This window comes from Psammomys obesus, unplaced genomic scaffold (genome assembly GCF_907164565.1).
Source record: "Psammomys obesus unplaced genomic scaffold, mPsaObe1.curated_primary_1811, whole genome shotgun sequence".
NCBI classification, from domain to species: Eukaryota; Metazoa; Chordata; class Mammalia; order Rodentia; family Muridae; genus Psammomys; species Psammomys obesus.
Genome location: NW_026596125.1, coordinates 18,159,551 through 18,177,502, shown reverse-complemented (window position 1 = coordinate 18,177,502; position 17,952 = coordinate 18,159,551). Strand labels below are relative to the sequence as shown.

The 17,952-nt window shown below is 51.1% G+C and overlaps 1 protein-coding gene across 1 annotated transcript in view; it reads right to left on the bottom strand.

Moving 5' to 3' along the window:
• The window catches only part of LOC129665174 (pancreatic lipase-related protein 2), an 18,284-nt gene extending 2,652 nt beyond the window's left edge, over positions 1–15,632 (bottom strand). Inside the window, exons 1-10 of the mRNA XM_055591731.1 lie at positions 15,331–15,632; positions 14,710–14,864; positions 13,564–13,689; positions 12,855–12,989; positions 11,656–11,767; positions 10,662–10,781; positions 9,188–9,307; positions 7,639–7,757; positions 4,937–5,066; positions 312–423 (exon numbers count right to left, since the gene is read on the bottom strand). Coding sequence (XP_055447706.1) covers positions 312–423; positions 4,937–5,066; positions 7,639–7,757; positions 9,188–9,307; positions 10,662–10,781; positions 11,656–11,767; positions 12,855–12,989; positions 13,564–13,689; positions 14,710–14,864; positions 15,331–15,418 — 1,217 coding nt within the window. The 5' untranslated portion in view covers positions 15,419–15,632. The remainder of the gene's footprint in view (positions 1–311; positions 424–4,936; positions 5,067–7,638; positions 7,758–9,187; positions 9,308–10,661; positions 10,782–11,655; positions 11,768–12,854; positions 12,990–13,563; positions 13,690–14,709; positions 14,865–15,330) is intronic.
• Between the last annotated feature and the right edge of the window lie 2,320 nt (positions 15,633–17,952).

Below are 17,952 nucleotides of genomic sequence, written 5' to 3'. Positions count from 1 at the left end.
ACACATTCACACAATATCCGTACACATACCATATCACACACACACACACACACACACTGGAGGCCTGTGACTAACCAAAGCAGCCAGCATGTGACCCATTTTAAACAAGGAGCTCTCTCTCTCTCATGGGCCTCACTCTTCTCATATATGAAATGGGCGACTGGATTAGATGTGGCAATTTCCTCCCAGCTCCGACAGCCTGGGACTCTGGTTCTGCTGAGTAAGTGCCTAAATTTGTAAAGTGTGGATGTCCAAGGTCTAGGAGTCACCTCTTATGGAAAGTTTAGCCATTGCATTTACTACGAACTTACCTGAAAATTTCATATTGTTTTGAGTTTCCATTACTTCCGTACAGAGCAACCAGGATGTACCCACTCCGTTTCTTTGGTCCAGACAGGGTGACAGACACTTTGTATCGCCAACCTGTGCCAAGAAGTATACAATTTCAACAAACATATCTTGTTGAAAACATGACTGGACTGGAAGCTATTTCCTGAGATTGATGCCCCCACAGTAAGAGTGAGGGGATGTGACTACGTTCTTCCATGGAGTTGACTCATGGCTTCAGATTCTGGGCAAGGTGAGGGGACTGAGGGGACAGAAAATGTGACCGCGGAGGACAACACAGTGTCTGCCTGGTGGATGAAGGGCAGCCCATTGCTGCACATGTCCCTGGCACATACAGCAGACTGCCCCCTCCTCCACCCTAATTTGTAGGTTGAAGTCTAACTGTTGGTGATGGCTAGTGTTACGTCAACATGACACAAGCTAGAGTTCTCTTAAAGAAATCATGACATCTGCAGGCAAATAGTGGGACCTAGAAAAGATCATCTTGAGTGAGGTAACCCAGAAGCAGAAAGACACACATGATATATACCCCCTCATAGGTGGATATTAGACACAGAATATAGAATAAACATACTAAAATCTATACTCCTAAAGACACTAAACAACAAGGAAGACCCTAGGGAAGATGCTCATTCAGAAAGGCAAACGGGATAGACATTGGAAATGGGAGAGGACAGGGAACAGGACAGGAGTCTACCACAGAAGGCCTCTGAAAGACTCTACTTATTGAGGTATCAAAGCAGAGGCTGAGACTCATAGCCAAACTTTGGGCAGAGTGCAGGGAATCTTACAAAGGAATGGGAGATGAAAGACTGGAGGGAACAGGCACTCCAAAAGGAAACCAACAAAGCTAAAAAAAACTGAGCCGTGGGGGCCCTGAAGAGATTGATACCCCAACCAAGGACAGTGCATGGAGAGGACCTAAAACCCCTGCTCAGATATAGCACATAGAGTCAGTCTCCAAGTGGGGTTCCTAATAAAGGGAGCAGGGGCTTTCTCTGGCATGAACTCAGTGGCTGGCTCTCTGATCACCTCCCCCTGAGTGGGGAGCAGCCTTGCCAGGCCACAGAGGAAGACAATGCAACCAGTCCATAGGCTAGGGTCAGAGAGAAGGCGAGAAGGACCTCCCCTATCAGTGGACTTGGGAAAGGGCATAGGGGGAGAAGAGGGAGGGAGGAGGGGATTGGGAGGAGACGAGGGAGGGGACTACAGCAGGATACAACTTGAATAAATTGTAGTAAATGATAATATATATATTAAAGGAACCTCAATGGAAAAATGCCTCCATAAAATTGGGCTGTAGGCAAGCATGTAGAACGTTTTCTTAATTAGTGATGAAGGAGGGCCCAGCCCACTGTGGGTGGGGCCACCCCTGGGCCGGTGTCCGGGTTCTGTAAGAAGCGGCTGAGCAAGCCATGGAGAGCAAGATAGAAAGCAGCACCCTCCATGGCCTCTGCCTCAGCTCCTGCCTCCAGGTTCCTCCCCTGTTTGAGTTCCTGTTCTGGCTTTCTTCGATGATGGACTATGATATGGAAGTGTAAGCCAAATAAACCTTTTCTCTTTAAATTGCTTTTGGTCATGGTGTTACATTTTAGCATTAGAAACCCTGACCAGGACAGAAATTGATGCCAGAATCATGGGGTATTGCTGTCGCAGACCTGACCATGTGTTTGGGAGGATTGTGGAAGGACTTTAGAAATTTGGGTTAGAAAGAGACATTGAATGTTGAACTGTTCTGTAGGAGCTTTAAACACAAGAAGGTTGAGAACAGCCAGACCCAGGAGGCCAGGCTTGTGAAGAGGGAAGTCTGGAGCCCCTTAATGAGTCTATTTCCTATCTTGAGGTGAGACTCTGGTTAGCTGGGGCTGAATTATCAATTGTGAGTAACAAAGAGCCTAGAATTGCTGAAGTAGAATCTTTGATTACCAGAATACTCGATGCTGGTCAGCTGGTGCTGAGAAATCAGTGATGATGGAGACAAGCCTGGCGGTGGTGTACAGATCTTTAATCCCAGCATTGGGAGGCAGAGACAGGTGGATCTCCATGACTGTGAGGCCATCCTGGTCTACAGACCTAGTTCCATGACAGCCAAGGACACAAAAAGAAACCCTGTCCCTCTCTTCTCCTGTCTCAAGAAACACAGAGAGAGAGAGAGAGAGAGAGAGAGAGAGAGAGAGAGAGAGAACAGCATCACTGAGGAGAAATATTCTGGGAAGGGTTTCCTCTAAGCCAGTTTGAACACAAGTTTGTCCGTTGTGCTGGCAGCCTACTTGTTAGTGGAAGAGCCACCCAGATGGTCCTGATTCTGAAAGCATGATGGCATCATGGAAAGCAGCTGAGGCTTGGCACCAGGAGAGGTCAGGAGAGGCCATTGGTGAAGGTGCAGCTGGAGTCGCAGTGGAAGCCCCAGGATTAAAGGGAGCAAGTTGAGGCTTTGCACCAAGACAAAGAAGGGAGCATGCTGCAGGAGACGGCAGCACCATGGGATGGCTGCTAAGAACAGCAGTGACCGGGGTGAGCCACACCGAGCTCAGAAACAAGCTGTGTGCTGCAGAGGACAGACAAGTGACCCAAGCCTGGAGGCGCCCCCAAAACTGTGAGTGGATCCCAGACAACTGGACATTGAGTTTTCATACTGTTGGAGTTTGGTTTTGCTTTGTTCAGGTTGTGGCTGCGCCCTGGTTTCCCCCTCTTGTACTGAGAAAGTATTTAACTTATTTTTTTTCTTCTAGGGGCCCACACTTGAGAGTTGAGAGACTTTTAATTTTAAAAGACTTTAGATTTTTAAAAGAGACTGGCTGTCCTAAAGAGACTGAAATTTTAAGTGTTTCAGTTTCAAGATTGTGGGACTTTTAAATTTTGGAATATTTACATTGTAATGTTGATACTAATGTGTGACTTGGTGAAGAACAGGAAAGGAAAGGGTATGGCTTAACAGTGAAGTGTTTGTGGTCAGGCTGACGAGGGGTCAGTTTTTGTCAACTTGGCACAAGCTGGAGTTACCCGTAAGGAGGGAACCTCAGCGGAGAAAGTGCTTCCTGAAGATCTGGCTGTGAGGCACTTTCTCAATCACTGACTGGCTGACTGGCGGGGAGGCCCAGCCACTGCAGGTAGAGCCAGCCCTGGGCTGGTCTCCTGGGTTCTGTAAGAAGCTGAGCAAGCCAGGGGGGAAGCCAGTGAGCAGCACCCTCCATGGCCTCTGCTCCTGCTCCAGGTTCCTGCCCTGCCTGGGTTCCTGTCCGGGATTTCTTCAGTGATGGACTTTGATGTGGGAAGTGTAAGCCAAATAAGTCCGTTCCTCCCCAGCTTGCTTAGGTCATGGTGTTTCATCGCAGCAATGGAAGCCCTAACTGGGCGTGCTGGAGTGACAGCTTCAGAGGAGGACGGTAAAGCAGGTCAGGAGCGAGAGCCCTGCTGGATGAGACCGCGAAGGGCTCCGGAGGCCTCTGTAGCCCTCTGTGCTATGAGGCAAGTGCAAAAGGCCGATGAGTGTGTGCAGCAGAGCCTCGCCATGTCCCGCGCTGCCCGCACTTCAGCCTCCCGACCCTGAGGGGCAGGAGTGTTTACAAAGCACCAGCCGTGACGGCTGCAGGAGTGTTTACAAAGCATCAGCCGTGACGGCTGCAGCTGCCTCAAAGTCTGCAGTTGCTTTGCTATTTGTGGTATTTATTTAATTATCCTTCTTTTCCAATGGGTCGACAGATTTTCTCCTCAATCTTCTGTGTAAAAGCAATCCTGTGAGTAAGAGCCTTTGAGCACATTTGTGTTTCTGAGAAACAGAGTGACTGGGTCAAAAGGACATAATGTCAAGACTTACAGATGCTAATGCTCTTCCTTTTATGATAAACACAGGATTGCATGAAATAATGTAGGTCTTCATATAATCATTTTAATTTAAAGCTGGTATGAAAAAGGTTTATTTTCAATAAGTTTTATTTATTTGTGACAAATTAATCTTAATGCTTTTAATAACTTGTGTTTTTTAATAAGAACTTGGGCAAAATGATATACATGACAATATTGTGTGTATATTCCTGCATGCATTTGTGTGCATAGTGCTAGTGTGTGTGTGTGTGTGTGTGTGTGTGTGGACTGCCTGTGTATGTGTGAGTGACTATCTGTGTGAGGATGTCTGTGTGTATGGGTGTCATTGTGTGTGTATAACAAAGTGTGAGTGTCTGTGGCTGTGAGTGTGTATGTGTGTCTGAGTGTGAGTGCATGTGTTTGTGTGACTGTGTGTATGCGTGAGTGTGTCTGTGTGCACAATTGGGGGTGTGTGTGCGTTCATGTCAGAGGCAATTACCTGTGATTTTCTGATTTATAGCCACACTGCCTCTGTTGCCCTCTTTTTGCGTTATCGTTATCACGTCTTCCCTGTCGTGAGGTGGACATGTGACCCAGCCACTCACTCTTTAAGTTTTGTAGGCGTTACAGGTGCAAGGACGGCCAGTGCTGTGCTCCCACGCTTACACCACCGCATGTGCCGGTGGCTGCTGTGTTTTTGGCCGTTAACACTCAGGGGTTTCACTAGCAGAGGCGTGTGCCTTTTAAGGCTATTTAAGAACTTTTTAAGTAAATGGAAACTTACGAGTAAAGTTGCCACTATCTCCTGTGTTCAGAAAAAAGGTTTGTTCCACACCAGCGGTTTTCCCCTCAAACTGATCAGCATAGTGCCCCATTTTGGGGCACCCTTCTTCTGGACAAGGGAAGCAGTCATCCTAGTGGAAAGAGGTCATATGTTAGCAGGAAACCTTGCCCTGGTCACTTCCTCCATCCCTGTCAAACTCCACTTACCTAAAGCTTGCTAGAACATGGCTGGCCTGCCGCTGTCCCTCCCTAACTTCCTTTGTTTCTCACATCCTTTCCCTATTCCTCCCTTCTTTTTTCCCTTACACACCCCCTTTCTCTCTTCCTTTTTCAGTCCCTGTCTCCCTTCCTTCCTGCCTGCCTATCATTTTTCTACAGGTCTATTGATCTTTATCTGTTGTCTATTTTTATTTCTACCTATCTTTCTACTTTATCCATCCTCTTGGTTGCATGCATTCACTTATCTGCGGACGCTTGGGCCCAGGGACCATGCCTTCACTCTCAGAATTGTACATCGGATCATTCTTGACCATGCAGAACACCCAGCAGTGTGCCCTGAAAACTTACAGTTGGGAGGCAACTCATGTAAGAAACGGTAAGATAGATTGGAAAGGGACTGGAAGACAATGCCTCTCGGAAGAAGTCATCAGAAAGACAGCAAGTTATCTCAAAAGAGAAAACTGAAGATCTAGGCTGGGCATGGTGGTACATGGCTTTAATCCCGGCACTGCAGAGGGAACACTGAATGAGAGGCCAGCCCGGTCTGCATAGTGAGTTCTAGGACAGCCAGAGCAAATAGGGAGACTCTGTCTCAAACAAAAACCAAACCAAAACAAGGGAGGAAGGGAAGGAGGGAAGGGAAGGGGGGATGGAGGGAAATGAGGATTCTTAATCACTTGCACCTACTGTGAATGATTCTCGCACCTGCTTGATCCCACCCAGCACCCTTAGATGGCTGCTCATTCACTTCTAATTGCCTTCTAATCAGGCAAGCACTTTCTAGCAGGACATCACAGCCCTTTGCTCTCTGACCTTGTACCTCATCCTAAATACGTGGTTTGCAAAGACAGATGTTGGAGGCCAAGTGCTTGCCAGTCCCTGACTAGCAGGTGAGACCACTCAGGCCACAGACCATGATGCTCAGATACGAGTTCCTTTCAACATGGCAGGATGTCAGGGCCAAGGTTAGTTTTGAAAAGATAAATTTAATTACATTTTCCTTGACAAAGATATTTTCACACTTGAGAGCTTTGCAATTCTTGATGTAATAAGTGATTGAGGTGAAGAGCAACAGCAAAACCTCAAATTTTTGCTGAGGTTACTGCTGAAAACAGAGTCCCCTAAAAGGTTATTTGGAACTAGTTAGTCCTTTTCTAGGAGGTGAGGGGGACAAGGTCTCTCTGTGTAGCCTTTGTTGTCCTAGACTCGATTTGTAGACCAGGCTAGCCTTGACCTCACAGTGATCCCCCTGCCTCTGCCTCCCTGGGTCCCAGGATTAAAGCTGTGCGCCACAATGCCCAGCTTAGAGCTTTTATAACATGTAGCAGACATGGCCTAAACTGAGTAATCCACTTCCTCAATGAATGCTAGGGGAAGCACTGTGAATGAATGTTCTTGGTCCTGACCCTCCTGGAAGGGCCCTGTATCTACCACCAAATCAGAAAGAAAGGAACAGCTTCAGAGCATGGGGTGTTCTACCAAACAACCTATCTGGACTCCACAGAACTATCTGTGCCCTAGAAGACCAAGAGAAATGTTGAACAGCTCCAGATTAGAGAGGAAAGAAGCACCACAATAAATGAAATGCAGAAAGTGAGGGCAGAGGAGAGAGGGAAGGAGAGATGGAGGATGAAAGGAGAGGCAGGGAGGAGGGAGAGAGAGATGGAAGGAGGAAGAAAAGAGAGAAAGAGGGAGGAAGAAAGGAGAGATGGAGGGAGGAGGGAAAAGGAGATGGAGGGAGGAGAGAAGGAGAGACAGAGGAGGGAAGGAGAGGGAGGAGGGAAGGAGAAATGAAGGGAAGGAGAAGGAGGAGGGAAGGAGAAATGAAGGGAAGGAGAGACAGGAAGGAAAAAAGACAGACGGAGAAAGGAAGAGAGAAAGGGGGTGTAAGGGAAACAAAAGGGAGGAATAGGGAAAAGATGTGAGAAACAGGAAGTTAGGTAGGGACAGTGGCAGGCCAGCCATGTTCTAACAAGCTTTAGGTAAGTGGAGTTTTGACCATAGCTCTGCGTTTAAAATGCTAGTGTGTAAGAGATAAATTTCTTATGTGTCCTTTGTAGGAGGGTGATCTCTTCTTGGAGTGAAGGGCCTGTGAGTACAGTGCCCTAATGTCTCTGATTCGCTTTCACACACGTAAGGTAGAAAGCACGTATACATGCTTGTGTGTGAAATGTTAGCGTTGGTATGTGTAAGTGAGAGCTGAAACAGGTACTTTCACGCTCCTCTTTTCAACTTTCTTGCAAACTGGGAATTGTCTTAAGGAAACGCTGGAGCCCTGGGGAGGCCCCGAGCAGGCAGCACGGTGGTCTCCAGGCCGGGGCACTTGGCTGCTGGAGGAAAGCAGCCCTGGCTAGCCCTGCATGTGCCCACGCCCATTCATGCCTGCAGAGTGCATTCATCTTCTTACTGTGCTCTGTGTCATAGAGACACACACAGCCAGCAGGGCCACCAGGCGCTTTTTGGTGAGGCCCTGGAGTGACCTACCTGCTGGAACTTCTCGTAGGAGCTGCAGGGGTACCCCAGAAAGCCATCGGGGTTGAGGATGCTGCTGGCATAGTACTTGTAGCTCCGCAGGTGGTTGCAGGCTGCAAAGTCGCGAGTCCCTGAGAAACCCAAGGCCACAGGCGTGAGAAAGGGCCTTCACCTTCAGAAGTCAGGTCTTCTGAGTGAGCAAGGAGCAGCCTCCACACACAGGACTCTGGAGCAGAGAACTGCTGAGGAGTAGCAAGTCCTTGCAAGGACACCTGCTGAATGCATGTAACATACGTGTAACATACAGGAAAGGGCTGAAGGGTGGGCAGGGAGAAAGAGACAGACAGATACACAGAAAGAGAAACAGACACAGACAAGCCTGCACCCTCGTGGAAAAAGGGAATAGAGCAATTAACTTTAAACAGCTTTTAAAGTGTAGCAGCGCACGGCACGCTGCTGTGCGTGCAGAAGAGAGCTAGACTAGACTGGTCACAGGCACTCGGCATTCCCTGGCTCTGTGCCCTTGGGGTCAGCCACCGTGGTCCACACTGTTAGGTCTGCCACAGCTGTCTCTACGCCGAGCACATGTTGACTTATTCCCAGCTCAGCAGCCGGGGCGCACGGCTTTCCTGAGGCCAACCTTTCTTGGGCCCCGCTGCTAAGGCTAATAACAACTCCTCTGTGCTGGGCCGAGCACGGCTGAGTCCAGCGCCCGCCTTCTGCTTTAACCCAAAGGTGACTTTCGGGCGAGTCATTTCTCATCTTAGTTCCTTGACATAACTTCCCCCGGAGGCCTCCATAAGGACCTCTCCCCTCTACGGGTGGGCAGCTCTGTTCACTCGGCTCCTGGTCCTGCCCGCTGTGCTCACAGCCCCCCATCTGGTTCAGAGTGCTCACACCAGTACCCCGCAGCAGACAACAGAACCTGCTTTAAACTTAATTGTTTCTTTCATCCAAAATTGCTGCTCAGGGACCCCACAAGAGAGCAGAAAGCATGTTCAATTGTTGCCTGTGCCCAGCGCCTGCGTGACTTACGCAGCATACAATAGAAGCACACTGCGGTGCTCATGGGCTGCTTCACTCTAAATTGACTCCTTAATTAAACCTGGGCTCAGCTATTGTGTGCGCCTGCCTGTCACCTCTGGGAGGGAAAGCTGTTATCACAACTCGGGCTTCCTTAGGGGAGAACAGCCAGGCCCCCAACGAGTCACCTGGTAAGGGGCCAAGAGGGCAAAAGCTCTTTGTCACTAGTGAGAGCTGGGTGTTTGCCACAGTGCCCATCCAGCCCCTAACCTGGCCTCCTGACAAATGGGGCTCAGAGCCCTTCAGTGAGAAGCGAGGTTTATGCGTATCGTAGCCTTGGACAGAGTACGTGGCTTTCCAGGCACATCAGGTGCATATATGATGTTGGGCCTGATAAAGTGTCTTGTGTTGGGTAGTACCTGGCTCAGAACAAGCCTATGGCAAAAGGCAGCAAGCTCATAGCTGTGGCGGCCAGACTCATCCGTTCTGCCTTTACCACAAATTTGGCAGTTACCACCTCAATTCTTTCTGTACGTACCTTCCCATATTCCGTTTATATCAACAATGGTGGAAAGTATGTTTTTCTGACATCCTGGCATTTCCTTCCCTCCATTTGGAAAGAAGTCCAGATGGCCTACCTTTTGGCTCATCCCAAAACCTGAAACATTTGAAGCAAAATAAGCAGGGGTGACTATGATCCCAAAGTTACATCCTGGGCCCACTGAGGCGTTCAGTTTATTCAGACAGGAACACAAGCCCTCCGAAACTCCCCCTCAGCCACACCCGCCCTCTATGCAGACAGTTCGAAGAGACGGGCAGCTGGCAGGGCAAGCAGGAAGGGCACACAGGTGGCCCTGAGCGTGGGTGCCTTTCTCTGTCTGTCTTGGGGAGACCCTGGACACTGCTGTACATCCAAGACCGTAAGGCACCAGAAGGCCTGTCCATGGAAAAATAATATCATTTTGTCATTTGTATTACTTTTTTCTTTCCAGTTTTGGTTTCTGCATTATATATTTTTTAAATTATGTGTATGTTGAGTGTGTGTGTGTGTGTGTGTGTGTGTGTGTGTGTGTGTGTGTGTGACACACAAGCACGAGTGCAGGTGTCCTCAGAAGCCAGAGGCATCTGCTCCCTGCAGGCAGAATTGGAGAACTGTGAGCTGCCCAGCACGGCTGCTAGGAGCTAGATTCAGGTCCTCTCAAGGACAGGATGTGCCTTTCACCACCAAGCAAACCCCTACTCTGCGGTTTTTAAAATTTGTATGTGGTGAGCATATGACAGAAATTCTTTGAAACTGAGCTACATTTCTAGACTGTGTTGCTACAGTGAGACCACAGAGGTTACTTGGGGAGGGGTAGGCATATGGGGGGAGCTTTAGAGTTTGAGGTGCACAGGGCTGTGATCAAAGCCCGGCTCCACTGACCAACGCCATGAGCTCACGGAGGTGCTCAGTCTCAGTGGGTCTCTGCAGCTGTGCGGTGGTGAGAGTTTCCCCTTTAGGGTGTTGCAATAAGCTTATGTGCAAAATGCTGAGTGCAGCACTCGGCAAGTAGCCGATAAACGCCGCCTCCACTGTTATCCTTGTCATTATCATCAACACACACCCTGTGTTTGCGTGTTTCCCGAGTGGTTCTCTGACACAGTACTGAAAAAGGAGTGCTGAGTTTAGACGAATTAAACACAAGGACATAGTTCCAACAAAACAAGGTGTAATCAAAGCTTTGGCAATTAAAAAAAAAAATAACGAATTCAGTATAAAAACTCAGTCAGGTCCAGGGAGAACATGTAATATTTTGGATCCAGAGGGGTGAGTCAGAGCCTCCCTGGGCTACGGAATGCTTGGCTCCTGGTGGGGATCCCACGGAACCAGCGCCATCGCGCTGGACAATCCTTTGTGGCTGGTTGTCTTTGGTGGGGCGCTAAGGTGCTCGGTGGTTAACCGTAGTAGCGGCCCCTCTACAGCTGTGTCTGGGGTGTCACAGGTCATGAGGAGCTGGGGGCAAAGGACTCACCGAGGTAGGGAACTATGGGAGCACTGTCTGTGTGGATCACATCCACAAACATGGCGTCTGAAGGGTCCAGCCGAACCAGCTCAGGCAGGCCTTGGAAACAGGGCTCAGCGGGGTCCAGCCCTGGAAGGTAGAACAGAGGGAGAGCAATTACAGCCCAAGGAAGACAAGGCCCAAGTATGGAAGCAGAGACAGAGGTGAGGACTGCTGGGTGGAGACTGGTATAGCCTGGCAGTTAGGTTCTGAGGGCTGCGGCTCCTGGCCGGCTTGAGAGAAAGAAGCCAGGGAAGAAGTGAGGGGCCCCTGGAGTCCTCCCCAGGGAGGATCTGCGGGCAGCATGTGCACCTCTCATCGCCCCTTCCCTATTCCCTCACACAGAGACAACAAGCTCCATGACCCAGCTCAGCTGCGCCCCGGTCCCAGAGACCCTTTTCGAATCTCTGCTGTTCCCTTCTGACCCTTCAACACATTCTCCCTTATCTCCTTCCCTAAGCCCCAGTGCAAACCCAGCCTTCTCCTGGAAACTTTGTTTCTCCCTTTTCAGGCTATCCTAGCCACCACATTACTTTGTGTTCATAAATTCTGCTTTGGATTTTGTCTACTTAGTTTCCTACATTCTGGGCTGGTCTGGTCTTCCAGAGCAGAGGCTGTGCCCACCATCTTCAAGGAGAAGCAGACAGAGGAAGGTGGGACATCTGCTCCTCTGCCCTCATCCAGAGAGAGACAAACAAACAAAAATAACTTTGTCCCAGCAGTGATGTCTGGGACGTTAGTTTCATGAGCCTGAACCTGGTTATATTTTTTTCTCGTCTTACAAACATATTTTTCTTATCTACAACTATGCGTTTTCTAATAGGCATTAACAAGACAATTCTTCTGAGTCAAGATATCACCTAAAATCAGAAGAAGCAGGAGGGGTGCCCTCTGCTGCGGGACAGGCACGGCGGAGACCTCCCCGCCTTGGACCTCGACCACAGACTGCTCTCAGGCCTCCTACCTGTGATCCTGCCCACGTGGCCCTCCAGCCTCCGGCCTGCCTCCCCGGCCACGTGCGCGCCCAGGCTGTGGCCGATGAGGTGCACGTTCTCTGGGCTGTACCCCAGCTCTGTCTGTGGAAAGAGGACAGGCTGGACGGAGCAGGAAAGGAACCTGGGGTTGGGAACAGCCCAGGCGATACTCCAGGGAAGCAGGGCCCTGCTCTTGCGTGAAGCAACAGTGCTGGCCAGTGGCCGCCACGCTTAACTGCAGGCCACCTCGCTGCCGCTGCCGCCACCTGGTGTCACGGGGGAGGCCTCTGCCTGGCTGTAGGGACTGGCTGGTGGTGAGAGGGACGCCTCGGACACCCCAGAACTTACAGCGGGGAAGAAAGGGAGGCAAGAGTAAGTCCTCCCCCATCCCTACCCCATAAGGTAAGGGGTGGGGCCCGACGCTGTCCTCCACAGAGAGAACTGTGGCGCCTGTCCTCAGTTCTCCGAACAGCTTGCAGTTCACTTTCTCCACTTTAAACATTGTCTAGCTTCTGTCAAACGGGGAAACTAAGGCTCCCGGGCCCACAGCTGCGACGTTGTGGACAATCAGCGAGGAGGAAGGCGGTTGCTTCACCTCAGGAGGACTTGAGAACTGCCCTTGGTCCCTAGAACCTCTCTATGTCAGAGTGGACCTTCCCGCCTGTCCAACTGTGCCTCTCTCTAATGCCGAAGCGGACTACCTGGCCCCGCCCCTCTCCCTAACTCCGCCCCATCCCTAACCTGCCCCTCTCCCTGGCCCCGCCCCCTCCCTGGCTCCGCCTCTCTCCCTGGCTCCGCCCCTCTCCCTGACTCCGCCCCTCTCCCTAACTCCGCCCCATCCCTAACCAGCCTTTCTCCTTGGCTCTGCCCCTCTCCCTGACTCCGCCCCATCCCTAACCTGCCTTTCTCCTTGGCTCCGCCCCTCTCCCTGGCTCCGCCCCCTCTCTAACCCGTCCCTCTCCCTGGCTCCGCCCCTCTCCCTGGCTCCGCCTTTCTCCCTAACTCCGCCCCATCCCTAACCTGCCTTTCTCCCTGGCTCCGCCCCTCTCCCTGGCTCCGCCCCTCTCCCTGACTCCGCCTCTCCCCTGGCTCCGCCCCTCTCCCTGACTCCGCCCCCTCCCTAACCCTGCAGTCTCTATTTCTGCGTTCTCCAACTCCGCGCCTCTCTGAGGCCCCTGCCGGCCATTACCCACAGCACTTGCACCAAGAAGGCAATCTCAGCGCCCACGACCCGAGTGTTGTAGGCGGCTTGGGTGTATTCAGTCCTGGACCCGTGCCTCCAATCAACGCAGATGCAGTTCACTTTCTCCACTTTAAACATTGTCTAGGCGAGAGAACGAGAGAGAGGGAACAAACTCCATCAACAGGCCAGGTTTAACCTCAGAGACAGAGTTCACCCCTCACGCCCAGGCCCTTCCCTCCTGCCTGTCGCAGTCGACCTTTGAGGTAGAGTGTGCACTGGGAGTGCTCATCTTAACAGACAGGGAAACCGAGGCCCGAGGGCCGTGTTCCCAGTGTTCCCAGTCTCGGGGCCCGCTCAGAGCCAGGTCCACACAAATCTCTAGGCTGTAAAGCTCACATTCCTGTCATCGGGTGCTCTAGTGCGTTTCAAATGCTCCAGACCCGCTCACAGCTGTGGCTCCAGCACGGGTACTGAGCATGTCCACCACAGAACAGTCACGACATGTTTGTTTTAATGTTGCACACGAGCCAGAGACAAAGTGTCAAGTAGTGTGTGGAGTCCCCTCACCCTTGCTGGCTGGCAGCGGCGGGAGGGGAGAGCGAGTCGGAGGCCTGAGAAGCAGGCCTTCCTCGATCAGGAGGGATCCCCCTCTTCCAGGCACACTTCCCGCGTGGGGGCGCCGGGTGTGGGATTTGGTGAGAGGGAGGGTGGCCACCTTGCACATGTCCAGCTTCCAGCCATCCTCCCCCTGGTCTATGAAGCCATGGATGATGAAGCGCGTCCTTCGGTCCAGTTGGAAGTTGGAGGCCTCGATGGTGGCTGGGTCAGCGGCAGAGATCACCTGGTTTAATTAGACCAGACGGATTGGAATGCTGGCCCGGCTATCTTAAGCCTGTGGCAGCGGGACCAACGGAGATCCAGGCCCAGAACCCTGCAGCAGAGTCTCCAGAATCCAGAAAGCACTCACGTACTACTTCCTGTTTTCGGGATCCTTGAACCCAGATCTACTATTTCTGCTGAGCACGGGTCCAGGCAACAACCTACAGAGGGATCAGGAATAGCTCTGGTTTCAGTGCCTCAGTGAGAGTCACAGACATTTTCCTGCCCTGTGGTTGTCGCTGTAAATACCTCAAGGTGTCATTTGTACTCATCACTGCTTAGTTACAGAGGCTTTAGGTCAATCTTTATTGGGATTTTAAAACTAGCGTATTTAATACTATGCTTCACATTTTCTCTTTTTCACACTCTCGTGACTGTTTCCAGCTAACACTACTAGAGGTGCACAGCCTGGCCTGTTTATGGATTTTCTTTGTAGTCCATTAATTTGAGTAATACGTTTGGGAATACATTACCCTGAGATGGGCCTTTAGTCTTCCTGGTAGCTAAGTCGACCCCTGGCACAGGGAAGGTGGAAGATCCTTGGCCACCTGAGCACCTGGAAGAGGCCTGTCCCAGGAGTCACCCCAGGGACCGCATATGTTCAGATCCTGTGTAGTTAACTGTACTCCTTTCCTGGCTTACTGCATCCTGGGAAGACTTTGTGACTGCTCCACAGCCTGAGAGAGGTGATTGGCTTACGCCCGGCTTCTTCATAAATGTCACTCTTGCTCTTTGGGGACCTGACAGGGTTCTAGAAAGGACCTGAAACCTACATACTAATGTGTAAGATGTGGGAACTTCAGATTTTTTTTTTTGCATATTTTCTCAGATACTCAGGGCTTACCACCTTCAGAACCAAGAACTTCTCATTAGAAGGACAGCTCCAAAGTGTCAGTTAAGCCCTCGCCGGCCACTTAGTGGCCCCAGAATGTGGTTCAGCCTGGCTCTGTCAGCCACCCAGACAGCCCCTGCCCACACCCACCTGGTAGTTGCTGGGATTTTTGTTTGTGTACAGGAGGAAGCGGGTGCCGATGCGCTCTGGGGGCCAGGGGAGAATCTTCAATGGCCGCTGAATCATCCCCGCCCATGGCTTCTCGTTGGAAAAGCATCCGAGTTGTCCGTAGCAAACCTCTTTCCCTGGGAAGAGCCACAGACAGGACAGGCGTGAGGTTCCGGGAGGGAGTAATGCCGTCTGTCACAGGAAGATTTCCCGGTGGACCCCACCCAGACGGGTCACCTTGTTAGTCCCCTGGACTTCTGTGGCGTGTGGGACAGATCTAACACATACACACTTCCAGGCGTGTCCCTCAGAGACTCTACTCGGAGGGTCCTAGGCTGGCATTTTACTATGCAGCCTTATCAGGCAAATTCAAGTCACAGTCACCCGAGATGAAACAGCAGAGGAAGCTGCCACCGGTGCAAGCCACAGGGCTCGTAACACAAGTACTTACTACTTAACACAGGTACTCACTACTTAACATCAAGTACTCACTACTTAATGCCTACGAACTCTACAGCGCACCAGCTGTTTCCTCGTCTCAGTCTCCACGATATGAAGCTCAGGTCACCACCTTTTCTCTAGGGGACGGGGTAGCATCCTCACCTCCGACGGTGGCCAGCAGCAGGCTGATGGTCCAGCAGAGCAACATCTGCACAGGTGGAAGCAGATAGCTACTGACACCTACAGACATGGGGCCGGCAGGGGCAGGACACACAAGGCCGTGATTCTAGCGTGTGCTGGGGAGCGGCCTGGACAGCACAGGTGGGGCTCTCCCCAGGGGGCGGGCCTGAGGCTGAGGCTCCCCACCCTGGGATCTTGGACTCAGAGTCTTCTCCTGAGCCACCTCTTCCCTGCTTCTCTCCTCTGCAGCGCCGCTGTGGCCCACTGGCTACACCGGGATGTATAGTCTCGACCAGAGGGTTGGCCATGACCTTTTATAAACAAGTTTTATCTCTCGGACTTGGTTGAGTAAGTGCCAGGACAAGGGAGATAGGGTTGTACATGAGGGCCCTGAACCCCAGTTATCATAAACACATAGAGCGGTGCAGCCTGTGGAGCAGAGCTGTTTATGAAGAGAAACTCAGGGGAAAAAAACAGTGACTGTGGTGGGTCCCCACAGCTTCAGTTGCCAACACTGTGCTTATAAAATAACAGAAAGAAGCTGCACCATCATCTCAAATGACACCGTTCCTCTGATGCTTTTAACAGACTCCAGTGGTGTGTGTGTGTGTGTGTGTGTGTGTGTGTGTGTGTGTGTGTGTGTCCTTGTCCTAGGCCTTGCTGGCCAGTGGAAAAAGCATCTGTGAAGATGCACGCTTTGATCACTTTTGGTGAGGGGGCTGGCCAGCAGTCCTCAGCCCCCTGCACCCACAGAGGCTGGAAAGGCACAGAAGGTGGGGAAGGAGATAGCCACACTGAAGACCTTGTTCCAGCTTGTTTAGAAACAATCTAGTCTACTTTCAGGGCACCTGCTCGCTGTACTTTGACCCAGAGATAAGAAGGGGAAGTGTGTTCTTTCCTTCAGAGTTAAGACGCCATCCTGGGTGAATGGCCAGGTGCTTCCCTGCTGTGCTTGTGAGCTGGTGTGCAGCACAGATGCCCTGAAAGGTGCAGACTTCCAGGGAAGCGCTCAGCTACAGTCCAGCGAGTTCTGATGTGTACGTGCCCCTGTGAACATGCTTAGGCCAGGATCCCCTCAGCTACAAGTTTCTGGGCAGGTGGGGTGAATCCCCATCGAGCAGGTCCTGAAGATAGCACAGAGAAATCAGGAATACTTTGTGGTTTTACAGTGATGCCCACCCGATTTCCATAATGGTGTTCCCAATGCTCCCACCAATGTGGGGTAGGTTTGGGAAGAACTGGACTTTGTCCCAGAGCAGGTTAGCTACATTCACAAAGCAAGTGCTTGTCCCAACACACACAACCCCTCTGAAGTCCCCTCTCTGCCTCAGTAGAAACCTTCTGAATTCAGTGCTGTCGATTAGACACAAGATGGTGGATATGGAGTAGTGTTACGCCAGCCCATCTCCATGGTAAATGACACAGGGCTTGATCACGGGAATGAGTAAGCTAAGTACAAAAGGAGAAATGGTACTTCCAAATGGTTAAGATAAAAATGCTTTGTGTCAAAGATTAAATTAGTACAAGTCACCCTCCCTTTCCCAATAACCACCAGCTTCCAGCATCTCCTGGGTACAGAGGTGGAACATCAGGAGTCAGCCCTCCTCCTTCCTTGATGGGATTGTGTTTGACTGATCTTGTCACAGCCATTCTGAGTGTGTAACTATGTAATCATGTTTGGAGATACTAAATCGACTTAGTGGGTGTTAAACTAAGAGGGAGAGAGAAGGGGAACATGAAATTGGAAGGGAAAACTTGGGGGAATAGTAGAGAAATGAAAGAGGGGGGTAGGGTATCAATTCATATCCAAACACATACGAGTGTGTGGACATTAAAATATTTACTAGGAAAAGTACAGAAGTTAAAGCTACAGACATAAAGATGTGATTCCAGAGCAGTTTTGAAATGTGAGCCTTGCACCTCCACTGAATCTGGCAAACTGGAAAGCCGGGAGTGCTGTGTGCAGGTGGAAGGCCGCCTGCTTGCGCCTGCGTGACCTTCAGAGCGTCCCTGGCAGCACGTGGGCTGAGCCTCTGACTTCACACAGTGGTGGAGGCGAGGGCAGAGGCCCTCAGGAGGCGACAGCACTGAGCCTTACAGCCAGGGCAATAGTGGGAAAGTAGCCTAATCCGCATTTCCTAGCCTTAGCAGCGTCTCCTGTTCTCTGCTTGCCCAGGCTCTGCGGGGATAGGCAGCCAGTCTAGGGACTGGGCACCACTCTGCTCAAGGTGCCTGATTCCAGCCTCTGTGTCCAGGAGAGAAAGCAGAGCCAGGAGCCTCAGACCGAGGGCAGGGAGGGGCAGAAGGAAGTGGGTCCTGGCCTGGGGTCACTTGTCCACTTCTGAGTAGAGGCCAGGATGAGCACAGACGTGGCACTTTGATTTTGTCACTGCACAGCAAGGGAAGCAGGCGCCACTCAGAGACTGTGTGTAGCTGCCAAGACAGCCCAGCCAGTATCATGGCTTTCTATGGACTGCTGTGGCCACCATCTGCTCTGAATACTTATGAAGCTTCCAGGCCTGACTGGATATGAGCATGGCCAAGGCCCAGCTATTAGCTGGCATGATACTGTCTTTGATCTGCTGACCAGCAATTTCAGTAACA